At 44.8% G+C, this 24010-nt stretch overlaps 1 protein-coding gene across 2 annotated transcripts in view; it reads left to right on the top strand.

Moving 5' to 3' along the window:
* Window positions 1–10904: 10904 nt before the first annotated feature.
* Window positions 10905–24010, top strand: part of LOC143942880 (uncharacterized) — a 64600-nt gene continuing 51494 nt past the window's right edge. For both annotated transcript variants that reach the window (XR_013264854.1, XM_077464286.1), the window contains exons 1-4: window positions 10905–11053; window positions 14859–14939; window positions 17115–17189; window positions 18686–18779. Coding sequence is in view for 1 of the 2 variants with exons in the window: in XM_077464286.1 (XP_077320412.1) it covers window positions 14874–14939; window positions 17115–17189; window positions 18686–18779 (235 nt within the window). In the remaining variant the exon portion in view is untranslated. The remainder of the gene's footprint in view (window positions 11054–14858; window positions 14940–17114; window positions 17190–18685; window positions 18780–24010) is intronic.

Genomic DNA, 24010 nt, shown 5'->3' with positions numbered 1-24010 from the left:
CTACAACTAATGCAGCACAGAGGCCTCCTTGCATCATGCTGTGGCACCTTTGGGCTCAAGCTGCCAGGAACAACATCCTCTTTCACTTCTCCTTTAACTCGGGGTGACATGATCAATTTACCCCAGATCACAGCGATGTCAGACTCAGACAAATTCTCTGGTGTGGCTGGGGCATGTGGTGAAATACCCTCTAGCCACAATAGCCGCTCCCTGGCTTTAGCAAGGATTGCTTCCTTTTTTTGCTTTGACCGTCCCATCCTTGCAATCACATGCACACAGCAGCTTGTAACAGTTCTCTGCAGAGAAAGAAAAAAAAATCTGATGTTTGATTCTTCCTTCACAGGTACACAACCCGCATGCAACACAGTCCATCAAATAAACATATATGCAATGCTGTTCGCCTGGCTGCCACACACAGCTAGCAGTAGTTCCTGATGCGACTCACCATGGAGCAAGGACCCGGATTCCACCGTCTACATGCCCGCATTCGAGCACCACTTGTGACATTGGGGTGTTTAGCTCAATTGGTAGATGCATGTTTTAGTCCACATCAGGCAGGCGTTTTATGGTTAAGGGCCTGGTAGCCCACGTTTATTATAAGAAAACAAAATATTAGTTCATCCAGTAATCCCACGCAGGGGTCCAAGCTTAAATTAAATACAGAAAAATCCAAACGACAATGCTAGCCCACCTGGCTACTCTTCAGCAGTAGTGCTGCTATAGGTACTTGCCCCGTCCAACAAACTGCTTGGACGCACACAGCTTCAAACCCTTCGACACACAGCACACGGCTCCTTGGACGCACACAGCTTCAAGTCCTTCACACAGCTTTGGACATGCACAGCTTCAAGCAGCAAGCTGCTCACACACCACCATCCTACACAAATCCCCTCGTTATATGGGCTGTGTGCAGCTGGGCACACACCCTGCTCGCTAGCCTCAAGACCCGGACACAGGGTTGGAGATCCCGTCCCACCCATAACTCTCAGGGATCTCCAAACTACAGAATCCCATCTGGAGCTAGCAAAACCTGGAGAAAACTGACAGAGCAGTTTTCTCCATTTAAACTCTACACTCTGTAGTCCTGCAGTCCGCAGATATGCAAACTCTGTGTCTCCTTTACCTCTAATTTCATAGGGACAGAGCCTCGCTCTGTCACAATATATATATATATATATATATATATATATATATATATATATATATATATATATATATATATATATATATATATATATATATGTATATATATATATATATATATATGTACAATACATAGGAGGCCTAAATTGGGCCACCGTATTAAAATCCACTAACTACCCCAGAGTACTAAAAACATTGGCTACAAGCCAAAAAAAAAATTGTTTAAAAATAAAAATAAAGAGAGGATCGTGGAAATGACATATACATTAAAACACATCTGGATAATCATGACCATATAACATCACAAATACACTAGATTTATATATGAGGAAAGAATTCTCGTATTATGTGTAAGAATATAAAAAAATTTAAAAATTTAAATATGTGACGTAATTATCCTGCGGGGGAGGGAAATATGAAGAGCTAGGTAAAAGGGCGCTAAAAATTACTAATAAAACAGTTCAAATCAAACTCCACATTTAATCCTCTAGGGACAAAAGTGTCAAGAGTAAATATCCACTTTGATTCTATTTGGCTCAAAGTCCTCACTTTGTGCCCACCTCTCCAGTGTTTAACATAGGGGACAATGCCCCAAAATTTTAAGTCCCTAGGGTCTTTTTTATGATGGGTAGCGAAATGCTTAGAGACACTGTGTCTATCATACCCCTTTTGGATTTTTTGTATATGCTCCTTGAGCCTAATCCTCAAAGGCCTCTTTTGTTCGGCCTACATACTGTAGGCTGCAGCTACAGAGGTGGATGATTGGGACCGCATAAATCTCTATATTCATAAAGTATCACTGAACGTTTCAACACAAGGAAACGGGTATAAAATATGCTCATGCTGGTATAGAACCCCACAGTTACTTCATAAATATTATCCTGCAGTGTCTGGTCAGTGCTGGCGATGCAGCAGGGAAACGGGCACGTTCCTACATGTCTGGTGGGACTGCCCGGACCTGCATCCATATTGGCTGAAAGTTCATGAAACAATAGGGAAAATATCCAGTCTCAAAATAGATTTCTCACCAGCACAGTATCTTCTACACCTGACGAAACTCCCCAAAAAACGCTACTTTAAATCAGTCGTAATGTACCTAGCTAATGCCGCTAGGATGTGTGTGTGAGTTCATGGGAGATCGAACTCCCGAGTGGATACAGCGAGTCAACAGAGTAGCTGAGATGGAGGAGCTGATCTACATTACTTTAGATAAAGTTGAGAAATACTCTGAAATTTGGGAGCCATTCAAGAAGTCCCAGCTTTTTAAGGAGCTTACACAGGGGTTGACATGACTTGACCGTTAATAAACAAGAATTGAGGCAAGTTGGAACCCCCTCATCTTAGAGATTAAACTGTACACCCCATACAACTCCCTGAGAGGAGAGAGGGTTCCGATAACCTCACTCCCTCTCCATGCAAAAATGTATGCTCTGCTCCATGTTCTATTTCGAAGCCTTTTCCCAACCACATCTCCCCCCTCTACAACCCCCCCCTATTTTTTTCCTTTTTTTCTTTTCTTCCCTTCCTCCTCCCTTCACCCAACCCGATCCTGATGGCCACACCTTAAAGGGGTGCTAGTGACACATCAGGGACAATCGCAAAGAAACTTAATCTAAAGGAAAAAAGCACAATAGAGCCAAACAGATAGAACCTCATTTAAATGGAAAAGGTTGATATTTTAATCACCACCTGTTTTTTGTTCTTGTTTGATGGTTTGATTCATTATTGGTTTTTGTACTATTGTTACTTACACGGGTCTTCTCCTAGAGTGATCCAGGGGAATTATTTTTCCGAAATAATTGACATCATAAATGATCAGCTAATGTGTAATATGCAGTATATATATAACTTTCCCTGCTACCTCTTTTTGTTCTGTAATCCCGTGTTACTTTCACTAAAAGTTAATGGAAAAAAACAAAAAAAAAAAAACAAACGTCAGAAAAAGGCTTAGGCCAATTGTCCATCATTAGAATCAAGACACCCCAAACAGGGCACATTCTACAATTTACATGTGAGTAGGTACAGAATAACCAACCATACACATGTGGATTTCTCTCAGTTAGTCCAAAACCAGTTCACTTCTAGTCCAAATTACAAGATGGATTTCAATCTCAAGCTCTGATGAAATTTCATTTTAGGACCCCTGAAATTCACTGGACACTCGTATTGTCCTGCCCTGACTTTTGTTGGAGTAAAGATTAGACATGTGCACAATGGAAAATTTTGTTTAGTTTTGGTTCGTTGTCATTCGTAAAATACATCATTTCGTTCTGTTATATTCGTTATGTTATGTTAATACGTTTTCGGATAATTCGTTATTATTCGTAGAGTGTTGAATTAATTTGTTCGTATTCGTTGAAATTCGCTATTTATGTATGTATAGACATTCGTGATAATGATTCGTAGTTTGGAAAGTCGCTTGTTTATTGAATCTTTTAACACACACAATGACAACGTCTCTTCTCCTCGGCTCAAATACAATACAACACCCTTCTAACTCAGTTCTCAAGAGTGCACTTTGCCAGTAATCCATCCATCGGCACAAAATGAATTAGCTGATTGGACTATAAGATTTACTTTGAGCTGAACTTTTGTTTCAGTAGATCTTTAAAGAATTACCGAATCATGTCGAATTCATTCAAATTCATTTGTTATATTTCTTTCGTATTTGTTGTAATTCGTTATTTTTTTTGTTCGGACATTCGGATGCATCCGAGTGTACGTGGCTGGGAGGAGGTGGCTGCGGATCATGTTGTCCTTAGTGACCCAGAGGACTCCGGACCGAATGCCTCAGCTAACCTACACTGCATGGCCTCCCTGATCCTGCAAAGCCTGTGGAAGGATCCTCGTATTCTGTGGATCAAGGAGAGGGACCATTACTGGCTGGCCACTCTCCTTGATCCATGGTACAAGGGTAAGGTCTGTGCAACGCGTTCCCAGAGACTGGGAGGTTACAAACTCCTGGTCCTGGACAACGTGTTGCTGAGGCTTCGGTCAGTCACAAAAGGAGTGGTGGAGAAGGTGGCCGTCTGACCTATGCGTTCAGACAATTTTTTAGTCCGAAGCCCCAAGGTATGATCGGTTTCAGCAACTATCGCCAGCGTCTGATTTACATGGTGCAGGAATACCTATGGGCAAAGTCAGACTTGGACACCTTTCCCACAGAAAATCCTCTGGCTTACTGGGTCTTGAGGATGGATCACTGACCAGAGCTTGCACAGTATGCAATTGAGCTATTGGCCTGTCCTGCATCCAGCGTTCTTTTGGAGCGCACCGCTGCTGGGGGCTTTGTAACCGATCACAGGGTGTGCCTGTCCACCGACTCGGTTGATCGACTGATCTTCATAAAGATGAATCAGTCTTGGATCACCACCAGCTACCAAGCACCTAAAGCTGATGTAGCCGAATAATTTTTTTTCAAATGTCACATCCCTTCAAGACTGCCTATGCTGATGCTGACTGACTGTCCTGTTATGTTGACTGACAATCCTCTTCCTCCTCAATGATCCTGCTGATAGCTTGGAAGAACATTTTTGGTTCTGGGTGATGCCAGCAGTCCAATTTTTCAGCCCCTGTTTAACCACTTGGTTCCCACACTACGTCTATTGACGTCATGGGGTTCCGGTGGTTATATCTAAATGATGCCTGAGGCCACAGACATCATTCAGATATTGCCGTTTTCAGCCGGCGATTCCCTACACCATAAGAATGACGCCCCCCCCCCCTCCCGCCGCCCTCCGGTGCTTCTACCGACTCACCGTTTCCATCGGTGAGTCGGTCACAGGATCCACCGGCCCCAGCAAGTAATCATAGAGATTTCCGGCGGACTAGATTGTCCCTGGAGTCTCTATGATCGTTCGGAGGCCGGGCGCGATGTTATGACGTTTTTTTTTATTCTTCCCAGCCTAGAGGTGAGATATGGGGTCTTATTGACCCCATATTTCACTGTAAATAGGTCCGATCGTGCCATATTCCTATTACAAGGGATGTTTACATTCCTTGTAATAAGAATAAAAGTCATCAATTTTTTTTTTTAAGTGTAAAACTAAAAAAATAAAAATAAAATTAACAATAATAATAAAAATAAAAATTTAAAGCGCCCCTGTCCCCGTGAGCTCGCACACAGAAGTGAACGCATACGTAAGTCCCGCCCACATATGAAAACTGTGTTCAAACCACACATGTGAGGTATCTTTGCAATCGTTAGAGCGAGAGCAATAATTCTAGCCCTAGACCTCCTCTGTAACCCAAAATATGTAACCAGTAAAAAAATGTTAAACGTCGCCTATGGGGATTTTTAAATACCAAAGTTTGGCGCCATTCCACGAGCGCGTGCAATTTTAAAGCGTGACATGTTGGGTATCTATTTACTCGGCTTATCCTCCTCTTTCACATTATGCAAAAAAATTGGGCTAACTTTACTGTTTTTTTTTTTTTAAAGCATGAAACTGTTTTTTTTCTGAAAAAAACGGGTTCGAATAAATTGCTGCGCAAATACCGTGCGAGATAAAAAGTTGCAATGACCGCCATTTTATTCTCTAGGGTCTTTGCTAAAAAAACATATATAATGTTTGGGGGTTCTTTGTAATTTTCTAGCAAAAAAATTAGGAATTTTACATGTAGGAGAGAAATGTCAGAATTGGCCTGGGTGCGAAGTGGTTAACAGGGGCAGGTAATTACAATTTTGGATGCAATGCTTTGCAGCAGGGTACATTCCTGCACTCCAACTAGAGTATATGGGAGAGGTTGCAGTGTCGTGGCACCAGCACTGGTGCCTAAGGCCCATTTTTTCAGCCCCTGTTTAACAGGGGCACATAATACAATTTTTAATGCAATGCTTTGCAGCAGGGCTCATTCCTGCACTTCTCTTGCTCGGTATGCTGGGTGTAATCCTCAGTACACAGCTCAGGACACTGATCTGTATTATTATTCTTAATTTAGTATGCTGAGTGTCAGCAACGTAATTAGGAATTTGAAGACTTGGAGCTGAAAATTTATTATTTACCCATCACCAGCAGGGGTCAGTACTGCATACACAATTTGTTGTTTAAAAGTATTATTGTTCAAAATAAATGAAAAATATGCAATACAAATATTAATTTATAAAATATAAACTATCTTTAGTAACAATTTGAATCCCACGCCTAAAAATTGCAAATATTATATTATACAAAAACATGTTAAACGTGATAAATGTGTTATACATATCAATGTTGTCATCAATCCTGATCAGACATCAGTGCAAAGTATTTTAAATAAATATAATATCAAAATATTATCTAAACGCAGAGGTATGTGTTATATGAAAGCAGCAAATTTGTTGTAAAGTTGCATAATAAAAGAATAATAGCAAATACCACGTACACACGTAGCGGACTATCCGACGGACTGCCAGACTGTCCGTCGGACTTTCCGAACGGGCTACTTGCCCACACACGGCACTTTTTCAGCGGACTAATACGGCGTACTAAGTCCGCCGTACTATCTGCCGTACTTCTGAAATGAACGGATTCGCCCACACACGCGGAGGAAAGTCTGCTCATTTTGAGCACGTCTCCAGGTAGGTGGGGCCCGCGAAGGAGACGTTGCTGGCCCCGCCACCTGGTATGGACTTAAAGGGGAACCCCCATGCCAAAAAAATCGGCGTGGGGGTTCCCTCCAGGTCCATATCAGACCCTTGTCCGAGCACACTACCCGGGCTGGCCAGGAAAGGGGGGGACGAGCGAGCGCCCCCCCCTCCTGAGCCGTACCAGGCCGCCTGCCCTCAACATAGGGGGTGCCTTGGGGAAGGGGGGACCGGGCGGCCCCCCCACCCCAAAGCACCTTGTCCCCATGTTGATGAGGACAAGGGCCTCTTCCCGACAACCCTGGCCGTTGGTTGTCTGGGTCTGCGGGCGGGGGGCTTATCGGAATCCGATACCGGCCCCCCACCCTATGTGAATGAGTATGGGGTACAATGTATCCCTACCCATTCACCTGTGAAAAAAAGTACAAAAAAAAAAACACAACACAGGGTAAAAATTGTTTATTGCACAGCTCCGGGGGTCTTCCGTCTTCGGGGGTCTTCTCGCCAGACTCCTCCGCTATCTTCTGGTAGCTCTTTTGCTAGCGGAGGAGCCCGGCTTTCTTCCTCGCCGCCGCCCTTCTTCCGACTTCGGGGGTCTTATCCGGGGGCCCCCTTATTAAAGGCCAGATTGGAGTGCAAAACTACTAAGTCCGCCGTACTTTCGGGTCAAAAAAGTATGCTGGAGGCTACACACGGGGGGATTGTCCGGCGGACTTGAGTTTGCCGGACTTTTCCACCCGATTGTTTGATCGTGTGTACGCGTCATTAGCGTTTCAGGTTCAAAGACATAACAAACAAAAAAAAAAAAAAGAAGGCTGGGGGTTTTACCACCCCAAAGCGCTCCCTCTTTAGCTGCAAAAGCAGCCGTTGGGAGTATGCACGGGATGCTTTGCTTCGCGGTTGTGGCAGGAATTATATCCCCTGTCATGTTTGGTGGGCGGCACCACCTGCCAAACGTGACCCATTCAAGGGAATGAGGCCGCTCTGCATCACCCCGCAATTCAAAGTTTGATTGCATCCGTGTAGGTGCTGTGTGTGCATCCACTTTGGGCAGCCATGCATCTGTCAGCAGCTCTGCACAGAAAAAAGAGGAATAAATCAAATACTATAATACAAAAATAAAATTGATATTATATTTAATATCATTAACATGATTAAAATAGATATTACAAATCATATTAATCTCTATTAATAAATCGATTTTTCAGTTTAATATCTCATAACTATTAACCACTTGCCGACCAGTCGCCGTCCTTATACTGTGGCAGGCCGGCTCGTTGCCACGAATCACGGTAGCTGTACGTCGGTCCATTCTACAGCTATAGCAGGCATGCGCACATGCGCTTTGCGGCGGGGGGAGCTGATGCATGTCGTCACCCGCAATCCCTCCATAGAGAGCGAAAACGGGATCTGTCAATGTAAACAAACAGGCCCCCTGAACTGACAGGGGAGGAGAGAGAGATCTGCTGTTCCTAGTGATCAGGAACAACGATCTCTCTCCTCCTCCAGTCAGTCCCCTCCCCCTCCCACAGTTAGAAACACCTCTCTAGGGAACAAATTGAACCCCTTGATCGCCCCCCTGGTGTGTTAACCCCTTCCCTGACAGTGTCATTTATACAGTAATCAGTGCATTTTTATAACCCTAATCACTGTATAAATGTCACTGGTCCCAAAAAAGTGTCAAGTGTCCGATCTGTCCGCCGCATTGTCACAGTCCTGCTACGGAATCGCTGTTTACCGCCATTACTAGTTAAAAAATTAAAATAAATAATAAAAATGCCATAAATCTATCGCCTATTTTGTAAATGCTATAACTTTTGCGCAAACCAATCAATATGCGCTTATTGCAGTTTTTTTTTTGCCAAAAATATGTAGAAGAATATATATCGGCCTAAACAGATGAAGAAATTTGTTTTTTAAATTTTTATTTTTAAAGAATTTATTATAGCAAACAGTAAAACATTTTTCTTTCGAAATTGTCGGCTTTTTTGGTTTATAGAGAAAAAATATAAAAACCGCAGAGGTGATCAAATATCACTAATTTCTCTTGGGTACAACATCGCACGACCGCGCAATTGTCAGAGACGCAGTGCCATATCGCAAAAAAATGGCCTGGTCATTAAGGGGGAAAATCTTCTGGTCCTTAAGTGGTTAATGTATGACACACATGGGATAAACTACCTAACCTGTTGCTAGATCAGTTTCACATGCCCACCATAGGCATATTATTGGAGCCATGGTGCTTGCCAGTATATGAGGCATCTAAGGCCTCATGCACACAGATGCCACTTTCAGGGGTGTTTCGCGTTTTTCTTTTTACATCTCTGAAAAACACACCTGCACGTTAGCTAATGTGTCCATGCAGGCATTTTATTGTGTTTTTATGTGCATCATTCAGGGGCAGAAAAAATGGGCTGGGGGTGCGTTTGCAGGGGAGAGGACTTATACTAGATGTGTGGGTTGGATTTGAAATCCGACAACCCCTTCTATCACTAGCCCTTTCCCTTCCCAAAGCACCCCCAGCACATATCCTACAACCCCCCTGGACTAGTCCTCTCCCCTCACAATGCACCCCCCAGCACATATCTGACCCCCCTTGCACTAGCCCTCTCCCCTTACAAAGTGCCCCCCAAGCACATATTTGACTCTCCAAGGGCCCCCCTCCCAGCACATATCTGACCCCCCACCCCCAACTTGCACTAGCCCTCTCCCCTCCCAAAGCGCCTCCCAGCATATATCTGAGCCCTCCTAGTGCTAGCTCTAGCTCTCTTCTCTCCCAAAGCATTCCCCAAGCATATATCTGACCCCCTCCCTGCTAGCACAAGTCCTCTCCCCTCCCAAAGCGCCCCTGCTAGCTCCAGCGCTCCCCCTCCTAATGCGCCCCCCTAGAGCATATCTGACTCCACCTTGCGGGCTCTAGCTTTCTCCCATCCCAAAGCGTCCCCCTAACACATGTCTGACCCCCTCTTTGCTAGCTCTAGCTCTCTTCTCTCCCAAAGCATTCCCCAAGCATATATCTGAGCCCCCCCAGCTAGCACAAGTCCTCATCCCTCCCAAAGCGCCCCTAGCACATATCCGAGCCCCTCATCCCATGCTAGCTCTAGCCTTCTCCCCTCCCGAAGCACCACATAGCACATATCTGCCCCCCCCCCCCAGCACTAGCTCTCTCCTTTCCCAAAGCACCCCCCCAGCACATATCTAACTCCCCCCACCCCGCTCCCTCAGCTAGCACTAGCCATCTCCCCAGCACCTATCTGACCCCTGCACTTTGTACATGAAATATTTCTGACCCATGCATTCCCTGCATAACACTCACAATTAGGCCACAAGCACTGCTGTGCACGCCGCATTACTACTCTTTCGGGCCACCAGAAGCGTCTCAGGTCTTTTACAATCTTATAGCGTATACTCCAAAAGATAAAAAATAAACGCTGCTAAAGGGTTCAGGTTTGGCTTGAAGAAAAGGTGGCAACTCTTAGTTCACGCCTGCATGTGTCAGCGACCTACGTCAGCAAATGCAGGCGCAGCGGCTGCGCGGCAAAATTAGACAGGCGTGCGGGAGCGGGTCCATCACCCCGAATGCAGACAGTATTACATGTACATTTTATTCAATGTTATACAGTCTTACTAATGTGAATGTATTAAAAAGAAAATAATAATAATAATTAAAAAAAAATAGAGAGAGAGAGAGAGAGAGAGAGAGAGAGAGAGAGAGAGAGGGAGAGGGAGAGGGAGAGGGAGAGGGAGAGGGAGAGGGAGAGAGAGTTTTATCTTCATTTTCATTTTAAGTTTTCAATTTACTTACATTTTACATTATAAAGATATATAAATATGGCATATATATATATATTAATATATATATATATATATATATATATATATATATATATATATATCTTTATAATGTAAAATGTAAGTAAATTGAAAACTTAAAATGAAAATGTATATATATATATTATATATATATATATATATATATATATATATATATATATATATATATATATATATATATCTTTATAATGTAAAATGTAAGTAAATTGAAAATATTAAATGAAAATGGAGATAAAACTCTGGTTTGACTGGGTAGTAACCTGACCCGGATGTTCTTTCCCGCCCACACACCCAATGCTGTCTCCACCACAGAGCCTTTAGTTGTATTGCCCGCTCCATCTTCTTGTAGCTCAGCTCCCTAAGCGGCCAAGCAGGCGAGCCTCGACAAAATGGCGGCCGTTCCGGAGACCTGTCGGCTGCAAGTTGTGGGTGGAGATTAGCAAGCCCGGGTAAGGAAGAGAGGGGGAGATAGTCGTGTACTCTCCCATAAAACTGTTCGGCGTCGGTGAGGTGAGTGGCGTGGGAAAGGATGAGAGGGACGGGGATTGGAGAGGCGCAGAGGCCTAGGACAGGCTCTGTGCGGTGTAGAGGGCTCCCTGTGAGGTGATGGCACCGGGCAGACAGGCCTCCATCTTTGTGGGAATTATACGTGCCCCCTATGAAGTCCTGTCTGCCTGTGCTGGCCATGCTGGGAGTAGTAGTCTCTGCTGGGAGTAGTAGTCTCTGCTAGCAGGGTATCCTGTCCAGAAAATGGCTGACTTGTTCCTGGGAATGCCATGCTGCTCCTCCGTCAACAGAATCCGCGTAGCTCCTACCTTATCATTTACCTATAAAGTTGCGCCTGATAACGCGCCGTAGTTTGTGGATTCGTCACAGACTTGCGGCTGACGTATAATAAACATATCTCCTCGCCGACCATGTTTGTTGCATTATGTAAAAGCACGTCAGATTTTTCTTCTTTATTTTTGTAGCTGTTAGTGGTTGGGGTAGCGGTGTTCGCGGGTGATATGGTGGGGTCGTAGTATTAGGGGGTAGAGCTGGTAGTGATAGAGGTTATGGTCACCATGATGGGAGTAGTGGGGGGGGCGTAAGGAATGGTGATGCGGTTGTAGTGATGAATTAAAATGATGGGAGTAGTTGAGGGGGGGGGGGGGATGATGGTAGGAGTTGTAGTGATAATGGTGGGGGGCGATGGTAGGGGTGGTAGTGAATAGGGGTGCACCGAATGGGTTTTTTGGTGCCGAAAATGAAAAATACACTGGGCTGGAAACCGATACCAAAAATTACTGTTTTAAAAAAATATTTATATGCAGGAGATGGTGCAGGAGATGGTCAGAGACTGCAGACGTAGTACAGGAGGTGGTCAGAGACTGCCGGCGTGGTACGGGAGGTGGTCGGAGACTGCCGGTGTGGTGCGGGAGGTGGTCGGAGACTGCCGGCGTGGTGCGGGAGGTGGTCGGAGACTGCCGGCGTGGTACGGGAGGTGGTCGGAGACTGCCGGCGTGGTGCGGGAGGTGGTCGGAGACTGCCGGCGTGGTGCGGGAGGTGGTCGGAGACTGCCGGCGTGGTGCGGGAGGTGGTCGGAGACTGCCGGCGTGGTGCGGGAGGTGGTCGGAGACTGCCGGCGTGGTGCGGGAGGTGGTCGGAGACTGCCGGCGTGGTGCGGGAGGTGGTCGGAGACTGCCGGCGTGGTGCGGGAGGTGGTCGGAGACTGCTGGCGTGGTGCGGGAGGTGGTCGGAGACTGCCGGCGTGGTGCGGGAGGTGGTCGGAGACTGCCGGCGTGGTGCGGGAGGAGATCAATACAGCCTACAAGTGGCCATCATGCAGCCTGCCTAAGTATGTCAGACAGGGCAGAGCGCTATACAGTGCCTTGCGAAAGTATTCGGCCCCCTTGAACTTTTCAACCTTTTGCCACATTTCAGGCTTCAAACATAAAGATATAAAATTTTATTTTTTTTGAAGAATCACCAACAAGTGGGACACAATTGTGAAGTGGAACGAAATCTATTGGATTTTTGAAACTTTTTTTAACTAATAAAAAAAATGAAAAGTGGGGCGTGCAAAATTATTCGGCCCCCTTGCGTTAATACTTTGTAGAGCCACCTTTTGCTGCGATTACAGCTGCAAGTCGCTTGGGGTGTCTATATCAGATTTGCACATCGAGAGACTGAAATTCTTGCCCATTCTTCCTTGCAAAACAGCTGGAGCTCAGTGAGGTTGGATGGAGAGCGTTTGTGAACAGCAGTTTTCAGCTCTTTCCACAGATTCTCGATTGGATTCAGGTCTGGACTTTGACTTGGCCATTCTAACACCTGGATACGTTTATTTGTGAACCATTCCTTTGTAGATTTTGCTGTATGTTTGGGATCATTGTCTTGTTGGAAGATAAATCTCCGTCCCAGTTTCAGGTCTTTTGCAGACTCCAACAGGTTTTCATCCAGAATGGTCTGGTATTTGGCTGCATCCATCTTCCCCTCAATTTTAACCATCTTCCCTGTCCCTGCTGAAGAAAAGCAGGCCCAAACCATGATGCTGCCACCACCATGTGTGACAGTGGGGATGGTGTGTTGAGGGTGATGAGCTGTGTTGCTTTTACGCCAAACATATCGTTTTGCATTGTGGGCAAAAAGTTGGATTTTGGTTTCATCTGACCAGAGCACCTTCTTCCACATGTTTGGTGTGTCTCCCAGGTGGCTTGTGGCAAACTTTAGACGAGACTTTTTATGTATATCTTTGAGAAATGGCTTTTTTCTTGCCACTCTTCCATAAAGGCAAGATTTGTGCAGTGTACGACTGATTGTTGTCCTATGGACAGACTCTCCCACCTCAGCTGTAGTTCTCTGCAGTTCATCCAGAGTGATCATGGGCCTCTTGGCTGCATCTCTGATCAGTCTTCTCCTTGTCTGAGCTGAAAGTTTAGAGGGACGGCCAGGTCTTGGTAGATTTGCAGTGGCCTGATACTCCTTCCATTTCAAAATGATCGCTTGCACAGTGCTCCTTGGGATGTTTAAAGCTTGGGAAATCTTTTTGTATCCAAATCTGGCTTTAAACTTCTCCACAACAGTATTACGGACCTGCCTGGTGTGTTCCTTGGTCTTCATGATGCTCTCTGCGCTTTCAACAGAACCCTGAGACTATCACAGAGCAGGTGCATTTATACAGAGACTTGATTACACACAGGTGGATTCTATTTATCACCATCAGTCATTTAGGACAACATTGGATCATTCAGAGATCCTCGCTGAACTTCTGGAGTGAGTTTGCTGCACTGAAAGTAAAGGGGGCAGAATAATTTTGCACGCACCACTTTTCAGTTTTTTATTTGCTAAAAAAGTTTCAAAAATCCAATAGATTTCGTTCCACTTCACAATTGTGTCCCACTTGTTGGTGATTCTTCACAAAAAATAAAATTTTTATATCTTTATGTTTGAAGCCTGAAATGTGGCAAAAGGTTGGAAAGTTCAAGGGGGCCGAATACTTTCACAAGGCACTGTAAATGGAGGAAAGATGTCAGCAGCACACAGCATTAAGGAGCAGCTTGTCAGTGTAATCAGCAGGAGGAACATTAATAGTGTGCAGCATGCTGTTAGAAACAGTGAGCCCGCTTGGTGAATATATCTGCCTGGGTGGAATGAAACAGCAAGCGTACCACTGACCTAGAACCTTGGGAGACTTCCCCCCACAGAGGTCCCTCCAAAAAGTTTTGGCTGCTAGTGTAAAATTGCCAAAAAAAACTGATAAACGCTATAAGAAACAATTCATGTATTTTTATATTATGGCATAGATGGGGAAAAAAAGGATTCTGGGACATATCCCTTCAGCTATCTAAAACTATAGCGAGTTACCTTTTGTCTTAAAGTGGTTGTAAACGCAAAAAAAAAAAAAAAACCTGCAAGACAAAGGCATAATGAGCTAGTATATGCATTCATATATGAATTACTTACCTGAGATCGAAGCCCCCGCAGCGGTCCATTTACTTCCGGGTATCGTGGTCTCTGGCGCTGTGATTGGCCGTAAGTGCCTTTGCTTCAGTGCACATGTGCCGATGACGTCGGCAAATACAGGAGATATCTCCTGATCCATGCAGGTTTAGGAGATATCCAGGGTAGCTACAGGTAATCCTTGTTATAGGCTTACCTGTAGCGAAAAGTGGTTGTAAAGGGTTTACAACCACTTTAAAGAAGTATGTACTTGCTAGATGATTGTAACCAGATAAATTGTGATATCCTGGTCTGTGGGTTATATCCAGGACTGGACCACTTCCTGCAACAATTAGATACAATTATACCTTTTTTATTTTTTCCTTGTCCTTAGCATTTGAAAATCATCATGGAGGCTCGGTACTCTCGTGAAGGGAAGAACAAGAAAAGAACAAAAATGAGACGGATATGCCCTGTAAGTATCTCGGGGTCACAGGCTATGTAGCGGGGCTCAATATACCAAATATAGCATTGTTCACCATACGTGCTTACCACCCCCCCCCCTTCATGACCAGGCCATTTTTTGGGCTATACAGCATTGCGTTACTTTAACTTAATTGCGCGGTCATCCAACGCTGTACATAAAGTTTTGTCTTTCTTTTTTCTCCACAAATAGAGCTTTCTTTTGCTGGTGTTTGATCAGCACTGCAGTTTATTTTTTGCGCTATAAACAAAAAGAAAAAAGACACACATATATATATATATATATATATATATATATATATATATATATATATATATATATATATATATATATATATATATATATATATATATATATATATATATATATATATATATATAATTTTTTTTTTTTTACTATCTGCCATAAAACATATCCAGTAAAAAAAATATTAAAATCTAATCTAAAAAAATTTAATTTCTGCATAAATTTATAAATTAAATATAAATTCATAAATATATTCTGCTACGGTACGGGGGGGGGGGGGGTTGTTATTTGATCCCCAGCTTATTTTGTACATTTGCTGATCAGTCTATAATTTCCATGGTCGGTTTATTTTAGCAGTGAGAGACAGAATTACAACAAAAATATCCAGAAGAAAAACACATTTCGTAAAAGTTATAAATTGATTTGAATTTTAATGAGTGAAAAAGAAGTATTTGATCCCCCACCAATCGGCAAGATTTCTGGCTCCCAGTTGTCTTCTATACAGGTAATGAGCTGAGATTAGGAGCACTCTCTTAAAGGGAGTTCTCCTAATCTCAGCTTGTTACCTGTATAAAAAAACTTGTCCACAGAAGCAATCAATCAGATTCCAATCTCTCCACCATGGCCGCGACCAAAGAGCTGTCCTCGGGGACAAGTTTGTAGACCTACACAAGGCTGGAATGGGCTACAAGACCATTGCCAAACAGCTTGGTGAGAGGGTGATAACAGTTGATACAATTATTCGCAAATGGAAGAAATACAAAATAACTTGTTTTTGCGGTGCTTTTTGGGCTCTAGCGGGGTGCTTTAAACCCCCGCTAGCGGCCGAATAAAGAGTTAAAAGCACCGCTGCCGAGGCGCTTTGGCCGCGCTGCACATTGATTCCGATGGGCAGGGGTGCTTTAGGAGCAGAGTATACATCGCTCCTAAAGCACCTCAAAGAAGCTGTTCGCAGTTTGTTTTTTGATGTCCGGCCAGCGCACAGCCCCAGTGTTAAAGCACTCAGGCTTTCACTCTGGGATTGCAGATGAGGCGTTTTTTTTCCCAGACGCTTTACAGGTGCTACTTTTAGCCCTGAAACACCTGAAAAAACGCCTCCAGTGTGAAAGGGGGTCTTAGAACGGCTGCAGCCAGACTCGGTGGAGGGAGATTTCTGCAGCATATTTGGCAAGTACAGAATCACAGTATATATAAAATAATATGCAAAGTGGTTGGAGGGAAGCTTCAGAATGGCAAAGATGTTTTTATTACAAATTATGTGAGCGGACTGCAGTTCCTCTTTTACTGTGGGCAGCCGGCCGTGACTCCTTGCGGCTTCACAGCTGGCTGCACATGCGCAAGCCTTTTGAATGGTCCCGCAGTTTCTGGTATGTGTCCCAAGAGGCTGCAGAAGGGGGGGGGGGTGTCTCGGATTAACCCCTTTTCTGGGTGAAGTAATGCTTTAATTGCTTTTTTTCATTTTATCCTCAATGCTTCTGCAAAATGAGAAGTAGAAGGTCTTCCTGTGTACAGATCCCCCTATATGGTGGCTTCCTGCCTTCCAGGGTGTCCCCATGAGCCCCCTTATGTGCCTAAGACTACTCCTATGTACACAAAGGCCATCACAGGCATGGTTATCTTGGTCTGCAAACTGCAGGGCTCCCCCTTGAGGCAGCAGCAGCTTAGATAATCTCACACTGCAGTTTACGGGGCTCAAGTTTTATTTGTTTTAGAAGTACAGGGTGTGCGTCAGCCAATAATCTCATGAACTATTACGTGTGTTATAACGTATACAGCATATATCGACAAACCATAAAAAGCCAACAGAGGTTTTGAATAGGGAATTTTTATTCAAGAATGTGTTTCTTTTTTGAAAGGCAAGTGTGGTTTGTGTATTTTTTATTTTTTTGTTCATGTTGTACCTTTTTTTTATTTTTACAGCTGTGCAATGAACTTTGCCTCAACGAAAAAGAGAAGGTCCTGCATTATTCCGGCACTCTTCACAAGTACATGAAGGTGAGTTATTGGGTCCTTGAAGTGGACTTGCACCCTCCCATGTTAAAATGCTCAGATTTTATTCTTCACACCCTCCTTTTTTCAATATTGGGAATAAAAAAGTTTATTTTTAAGCTTCCTCCTCTCTCTACTTGTGGATTTCTCGCCCAGGCGAGAATGGCATCCCTTGCACTGCCTGCAGACTCCAGGAATATAGATGTTATGTTCCAGAAATCTTCAGGCAACTCCAAGCGCTTGGTGTGCATGGGCTGGATGGGAGGCGCCTGCCCTCTGTGCTCTGGCCAAGGAAACCCATTGTTTAGATGTTGCCATCACAGTATCAGTAATGTGCATATAATATGATTCCGGGGGGGGGGGGGGGGGGGGGCGCGGGTACCTGGTTTTGACAGGTACCCGCTCCTACTTCTGCTTGCATAGACAATTTGATCAGAAGTTCTCCTCTTCCCCCCCGCAAGTAGAGCGATGAGTGCAAAGATGTCATCGATCCCATGCATGCGCACTCAGGGCTGTACAGTGTGATATTATTCATAAGTTGCTGATACCATGTCAGGTGCAGGACCTTCCAACACGCGATTGTATTTCTATTTTTTTAATGGTTCCCTTTTAAAAAAAAAAAAAAAATCTGGTTGAAGTTTCTCAAAGTGGTTTTAAAGGTACAAGCTTTTTACCTAAATGCATTAAAGTGGAAGTAAACTCCCCTATCATTTTCATCCACGGAAGCTCCCATCTTTGCCTCTGTTTAATCTTCAGCTGCCACGGTGCTGCACATGTGATCCGTTATGACACCAGCCGTTGGGTGGTTTGACAGTTTGGTTGAGACCACAGCCAATGTGCAGTTAGCATTCCCGGCATGCCGTTTTTAAAAACTGTTTAAGTGGATGGGTTTACTTCCACTTTAAAGAGGAGTTCCAGTTGGTTTTCTAAAAATTAAGCCAGCAGCTACAAAAACTCATCAGACCCTCATCTGTACCAGGATCCAGTGCTGCGCTCGCCAAACTAAGGGGGCGTCAGGGACAGCGTTTGGTACTCGGCGCCAGCATCTTAACTGTAGGGACACCCAGCTTTGACCGCTTGCGGCTTCACTGCCAGGTCACCCTGTGCTTGTTTGCATGCTCCTAATGAGACAGGGCGGTTGGTGTCCTGGGGTATTTTCTCCCAGATATGGACCAGGACATCACTGAGCTCCTGAACAGACAGGGGTGCAACCTGAATTCAGCACTCTGTAGGTTGATCATTTTCATTTACATCATCCAATGCAACACCTTTCGTTCCTAACACATTACCCTGTCCATATCACTATAGATATGCAGCATGAGATTTATCCCCATTTGAGATCTGATGGGTTTTCAAAGTGTTCCGTTCATTTTTTTTTTGAGCAGTGTATTATCCAGTCATATGGCCAGAACTTGCCCTATTAGAGTATGAGAATCCTTTGTTTAATACAAGCAATACATCTATATTGTGATCCCTCTCTCTTTTTTTTTTTTTTTTCTCAGCGACGGAAACGTATTCAGTATTCTTATACCAAGAACTTAAGATCACTGGATGAGAAGATAAAAGCATCAGAGGGGCAGAATGAGCCTCTAGTTGGTAAGGGGGGGGGGGGGGGGTCAGACTGCAAATGCCTTACAACAGACTTGTAATCTGCTGTTAAATCCATTATGTGGCAGGGAAATTTTGATATATATACCGCTTGTATGCTCCATCGAACATTTCCAATTTCCGTCGCACAAAATTTGAGATCTGGTTCTAAAATTTTCCGACAACAAAATCCGTTCATGTAAATTCCGATCCTGTGTACGCAATTGCAACGCACAAAGTTCCACGCATGCTGGCTATTGAACTTAATTTTTCTTGGCTCATCGTACGTGTTGTACGTCACTGCGTTCTTGACATTCGGAAATTCCGACAACTTTGTGCGACCGTGTGTATGCAAGACAAGTTTGAGCCAACATTCGTTGGAAAAAATCCCATGGATTTTGTTGTTGGAATGTGCGATCCTGTGTAGGCGGCATTACACTTAAAGTAGCAAAAAAAAAAAATGGCCTGATCATGAAGGGGGTAAAACCTTCCGGCGCTAAAGTGTGGTGCTTTTCACTGATGATCTCTGTTTCTCATCCAACACAGAGCTCTGGGCTGTGATTGCACACAACCGATCAGCAATTCTCCGACATGAATCATTGACATGAATCATTGACCAGGACTCACTGATGGGCTGCCTCTGTGTACAATTACAGAGGGAGCCAGGCAAGGGGCGCACGCACCCTAAACCCGGAAGTAGGCAGCGACCTATGGGCAGTGTTCCTTTTGTCGCCTAAAATGACTAAAACATTTTAGTCGACTAAATGAATACTATTTTCTTTTCTTACATCAGGGGACACAGAGCCATAGTAATTTCTATGTGGGTTATATCGGACCGACAGGTGATGGACACTGGCACGCCCCTAAGGCGTATACTCCCCTATATAACCCCTCCCATTACTGGGAGTCCTCAGTTTTTTTGCCAGTGTCTAAGGTGTTGGTCACGAGTAAAGATGTGCTGTGCTGAGCTCCACAGGTAGTAATCCTTGCTGTGACTAGCCATGCTTACAGGATCCGTTCTGATGTCTTTTCATGGGCTAAATGAATAGTACCCGGGCCTCGTGTCCGAGGAAATTAGGTTTTGCTTGCGAACGCTTCTCTTTGAGAGCTGGGCCCTGGGATCCAGTACTTTTTGGTAGTGAGGCCATAAAGTTTTTACTGGCAGGGTGCTGTCGCAGGTCCAGGATTGTGGGTAACCCAAGGTTTCCCGGTTCCTGAAGGTTTCCTAAAAGGTCTCGAGGCCTACCGTAAAGGGTGAAGATTGGGTCTTTATCTCTGATAAAACCCTGCTGCGAGGATAAGGTAAGGGAGATTTTCTCAGGAATTTCTCCTTCTATGTATAATGTTGTCATGCCTATGTGTCACCACTGGGAGCTGTATTGAGCACTCCCCGTCCTGACGCTGGAAACAGCAGAAGTCTTCATCCTCTCCTCCAGCCGCAACAGACCCTCCGGTAAGAAAGGGGGGGGGGGTCTGGTCTGTTCCTGTGCCCCCAGATTGGCTTTATTCCCCTTTGGGGGACAGAATGCCAAGACAGTTGCCTCTTTTTAAAAATAAAGGGCCGACCGCGGCCGCTCGGCAGGGGATTTACACCCCCCCCATGCTGCAGATGCCGCTCGCATGGGAAAATGCTTTCCTTTGAAAAGGGGGGGGCGTAGTCCGCGTGCCAGGGGGCGTGGCTAATGGCGTCAGACGCCGGCCACACGTTCAGGAAGTGTTTTAAAGCACTGTGAATGAAGCTGCTGCCTGGCGGAGGAGGGACAGCAAAGAGGTGGCTGGTTCAGGTTTGGTGACAGGCATTTCCCTTTGACACATTGTACTGTAAGAGGCTGGGATTAATAGCAGCTATTATGCTGTACTATAACCTAGCAAGTTTACATTCTTTTGCTGGTAGTGCTTCTGCTTTGTGCTTTTAAGCTGAGTGGCAAAAGGACCAGAAACTCCTCTAAGGGTTCTAAGGGGTCACTGGTTTCACAACATACTAAAACCACTTCCAGAAGAATGTCATCCTCCTCCTGAGAGTGTTGTGGCCGGTCAGATTGAGCTGTCAGCGGAAACTGTGCTTGCGGTCGCAAAAGGCGTTTCAGCCCCTGAGTATGTTACACGAGAGCTTTTGTCTTCTACCATTGCTAATTTGGAAAAGAAGATTGATGCTATTTTATCCCTCCATAATGGGCTTAAGCGTAGCAGACGCCCATCTAGTGCTCACGACCCTCCTTTGGAGGTTCAGGATGCTGGGGATCAGGCAGATCTTACCAAAGATTTGGAAGATACTGGTTTATCCTCTTCTGAGGATCCTAATATAGAAGGAGTAACACCCCAAGACAGGTTGCTTGTGCATTCTTTTACTTTCAATTTTTTTGCTGCCTGCAGCGCAGGCTCTTGATGATCCCCTCTCTAGGTTGGGCTCATTAAAACCTCCTCCGTCTGGGGATACCTTTCCTATTTATGCATGTCTCAGTAAGCTTATGTATGCTGAATGGGAACATCCGGATAAACAAAGTTATCCGCCTAAGTGATTTTCCACACTTTATCCTATGGAAGATGATTTCTATAAGAAATGGGGGGTTCCATCGGTTGATGCTGTGATTGCCTCCGTGAATAAGAATCTCACATGTCCAGTTGATAATGCGCTCATGTTAAAGGATCCAGCAGATAAAAAGTTGGATCTTCTTTCTAAAAACCATATGGCTGTAGCAAGTTCAGTAGCGCAGCCGGTTCTTGCCACAATTGGCGTATCCCAGTCCATTAAGGAACAGTTTGAGGAGATGCTTAAAGTTCTGCCTGATGAACAGGCCCAACGTTGCAGTGATTTATCAGACGCACTGTGTTTCACAGCAGACGCTATGAGAGATGCTGTCATGCTTGGACTAGTGCATTCTCACAGAATTCTTTGGCTGAAAAGTTGGTCAGCTGAAGCACCGTATAAAAAGCTTTTTCCCTTTTCATGGTGAATGGCTATTTGGAGATGATTTGGATAAATGCCTATAAAACGCCTCTAATGGCAAAAGCTCTCTTTTACCAGTAAAGAAGAAATTCAGACATTTCTTCTTTAAGCTGGCTTCTTCTCCTGTGCCAGGGGCATCAGCCTCTAGGCAGTCTCGACGGCATCAAGTGTCAGGTTCAAGGGGAAAACCCCAAGGGCAGCACCAAGGTCAGAAGAGATCTTGGGGCAGAAAGCCCACAAAACAGAGTGCTAAAGCCTCCTTATGAAGGAGAGCCCCCGCTCACTCGGGTGGGGGGAAGGCTCCTGCAATTCTGAAGGATCTGGCAGGAACAATGTCAAGACAGATGGGTGGCTTCTGCCGTTTCTCTAGGTTACCAACTAGAGTTCTTAGTTTTTCCGTCTCCTCGGTTTCTAAGGTCCCATGTTCCCAAGGATCCAGAGAAGAAGGTGCCTCTCTTTCTAGCACTGGATCATCTATTATTCAAGTCAGTGATATCAGAAGTTCCCTTAGAGGAACAAGGCACAGGTTTTTATTCAAACCTCTTTACGGTTCCAAAGCCAAATGGGGAAGTAAGACCTATTCTAGATCTCAGAGATCTGAATCGGCACTTGAACATCCGATCCTATCTCAGGGAGTCAATCCGGTCGGTTGTAGCCATCCTCCAAGGAGGGGATTTTTTGGCTTCTATCGATCTCAAAGATGCATATCTCCACGTGCCAATATTTCCCGCTCACCAGAAATTTCTGCGCTTCAAAGTAGAAAATCGTAATTTTCAGTTTGTGGCTCTGCCATTCGGTCTAGCCACAGCACCACTGTGTTTTTTGTTTAAAAATTCTGGTGCCTCCTTTAGCCAGATTAAGGGCTCAGGGCATAACGGACCTAGCCTACTTGGACGATCTGCTTTTAATAGATCATTCAGTTTCAGGGCTAAACCACAGTCTGGTCACAACGGTAAACTACCTGGAATCTCTAGGCTGGATTCTCAACCTAGAAAAATCCTCCTTAAAACCATCGAGGAGATTACAGTACCTGGGCCTGGTCATATATACCATACAGAAAAAAAGGTATTTCTACCCCAGAAAAGAATCAACTCCATTGTAGAGCTAATTCAACTCGTCGAGGCAAAGAAAAAGCCTTCCACTTCGGTTGTACATGAGACTATTGGGAAAAATGGTGGCCTCCTTCGAGGCCGTTCCTTATGCGCAGTTTTCATTCAAGATTGCTACAAAACGCAATCCTGTCGGCCTGGAATAAGAAGGTTCAACCCTTAGATTTTCAATTCATCTGGCTCCCGACGTACGTCAGAGCCTAAATTGGTGGTTGATATCCAGCAAACTTCAAAAGGGAAAATCGTTTCTACTGGTCTCTTGGAAAGTGGCGACTACAGATGCCAGCCTTCTAGGCTGGGGAGCAGTCCTGGAAGAGGATTCTGTTCAGGGTAAGTAGTCCAAGTTGGAAAGGACCTTGCCTATCAACATTTTGGAGATTCAGGCAGTTTGTCTGGCTCTAAAGTCCTGGATGGTCAGACTGAGGGACTGCTGTGGCTTACATCAATCACCAGGGGGGCATGAGGAGTCATGCAGCCCAAAAAGAGGTGAATCATGTTCTGTCTTGGGCAGAACACAACGTCCCTTGCCTATCGGCAGTTTTCATTCCAGGGATAGAGAATTGGCAGGTGGACTACTTGAGTCGCCAACAATTATTTCCGGGAGAATGGTCTCTTCACCCCGACATCTTCCTAGCGATATGTCAGAGATGGGGTACTCCGGACGTAGACCTGTTCCTGTTCAGATTCAACAACAAGGTCGACAACTTTGTGTCGAGAACAAAGGATCCGCTAGCTTGCGGAACAGAAGCATTAGTCTTCCCATTGGATCAGTTTTCTCTGATCTATGCATTTCCTCCAGTTCTGCTGCTTTCGCGTCTTCTTCGCAGGATCAAAAGGAGGTGATTCTGGTGGCCCAGAAGATCTTGGTTTGCCGAGATCATAGAGATGGCAGTAGGAGTCCATTGGAGCTGGCTTCCAGGGTCATTTACTATAAGGTCTGGAAGGCATGTGTTTCCTGGTGTGGATCCAGGGGTTGGCATCCTAGGAAACATGTCATAGGTAGGATCCTTGATTTCCTGCAGATGGGATTACAAATGAAGCTGGCCTTGAATACTATCAAGGGCCAGATCTCGGCCTTGTCAGTATTTTTTTAACGGCCTCTGGCTTCTCACTCTTTAGTGCGTAGCTTTGTTCAGGGGTTAACACGGATCAATCCCCCTATCAAGGCACCTCTAAATCCTTGT

Source organism: Lithobates pipiens, unplaced genomic scaffold, assembly GCF_037356315.1.
Source record: "Lithobates pipiens isolate NorthernLeopardFrog02 unplaced genomic scaffold, aLitPip1_a1.2 Scaffold_30, whole genome shotgun sequence".
In the NCBI taxonomy this organism is placed as follows: domain Eukaryota; kingdom Metazoa; phylum Chordata; class Amphibia; order Anura; family Ranidae; genus Lithobates; species Lithobates pipiens.
This window is presented reverse-complemented; position numbering and strand designations above follow the sequence as displayed.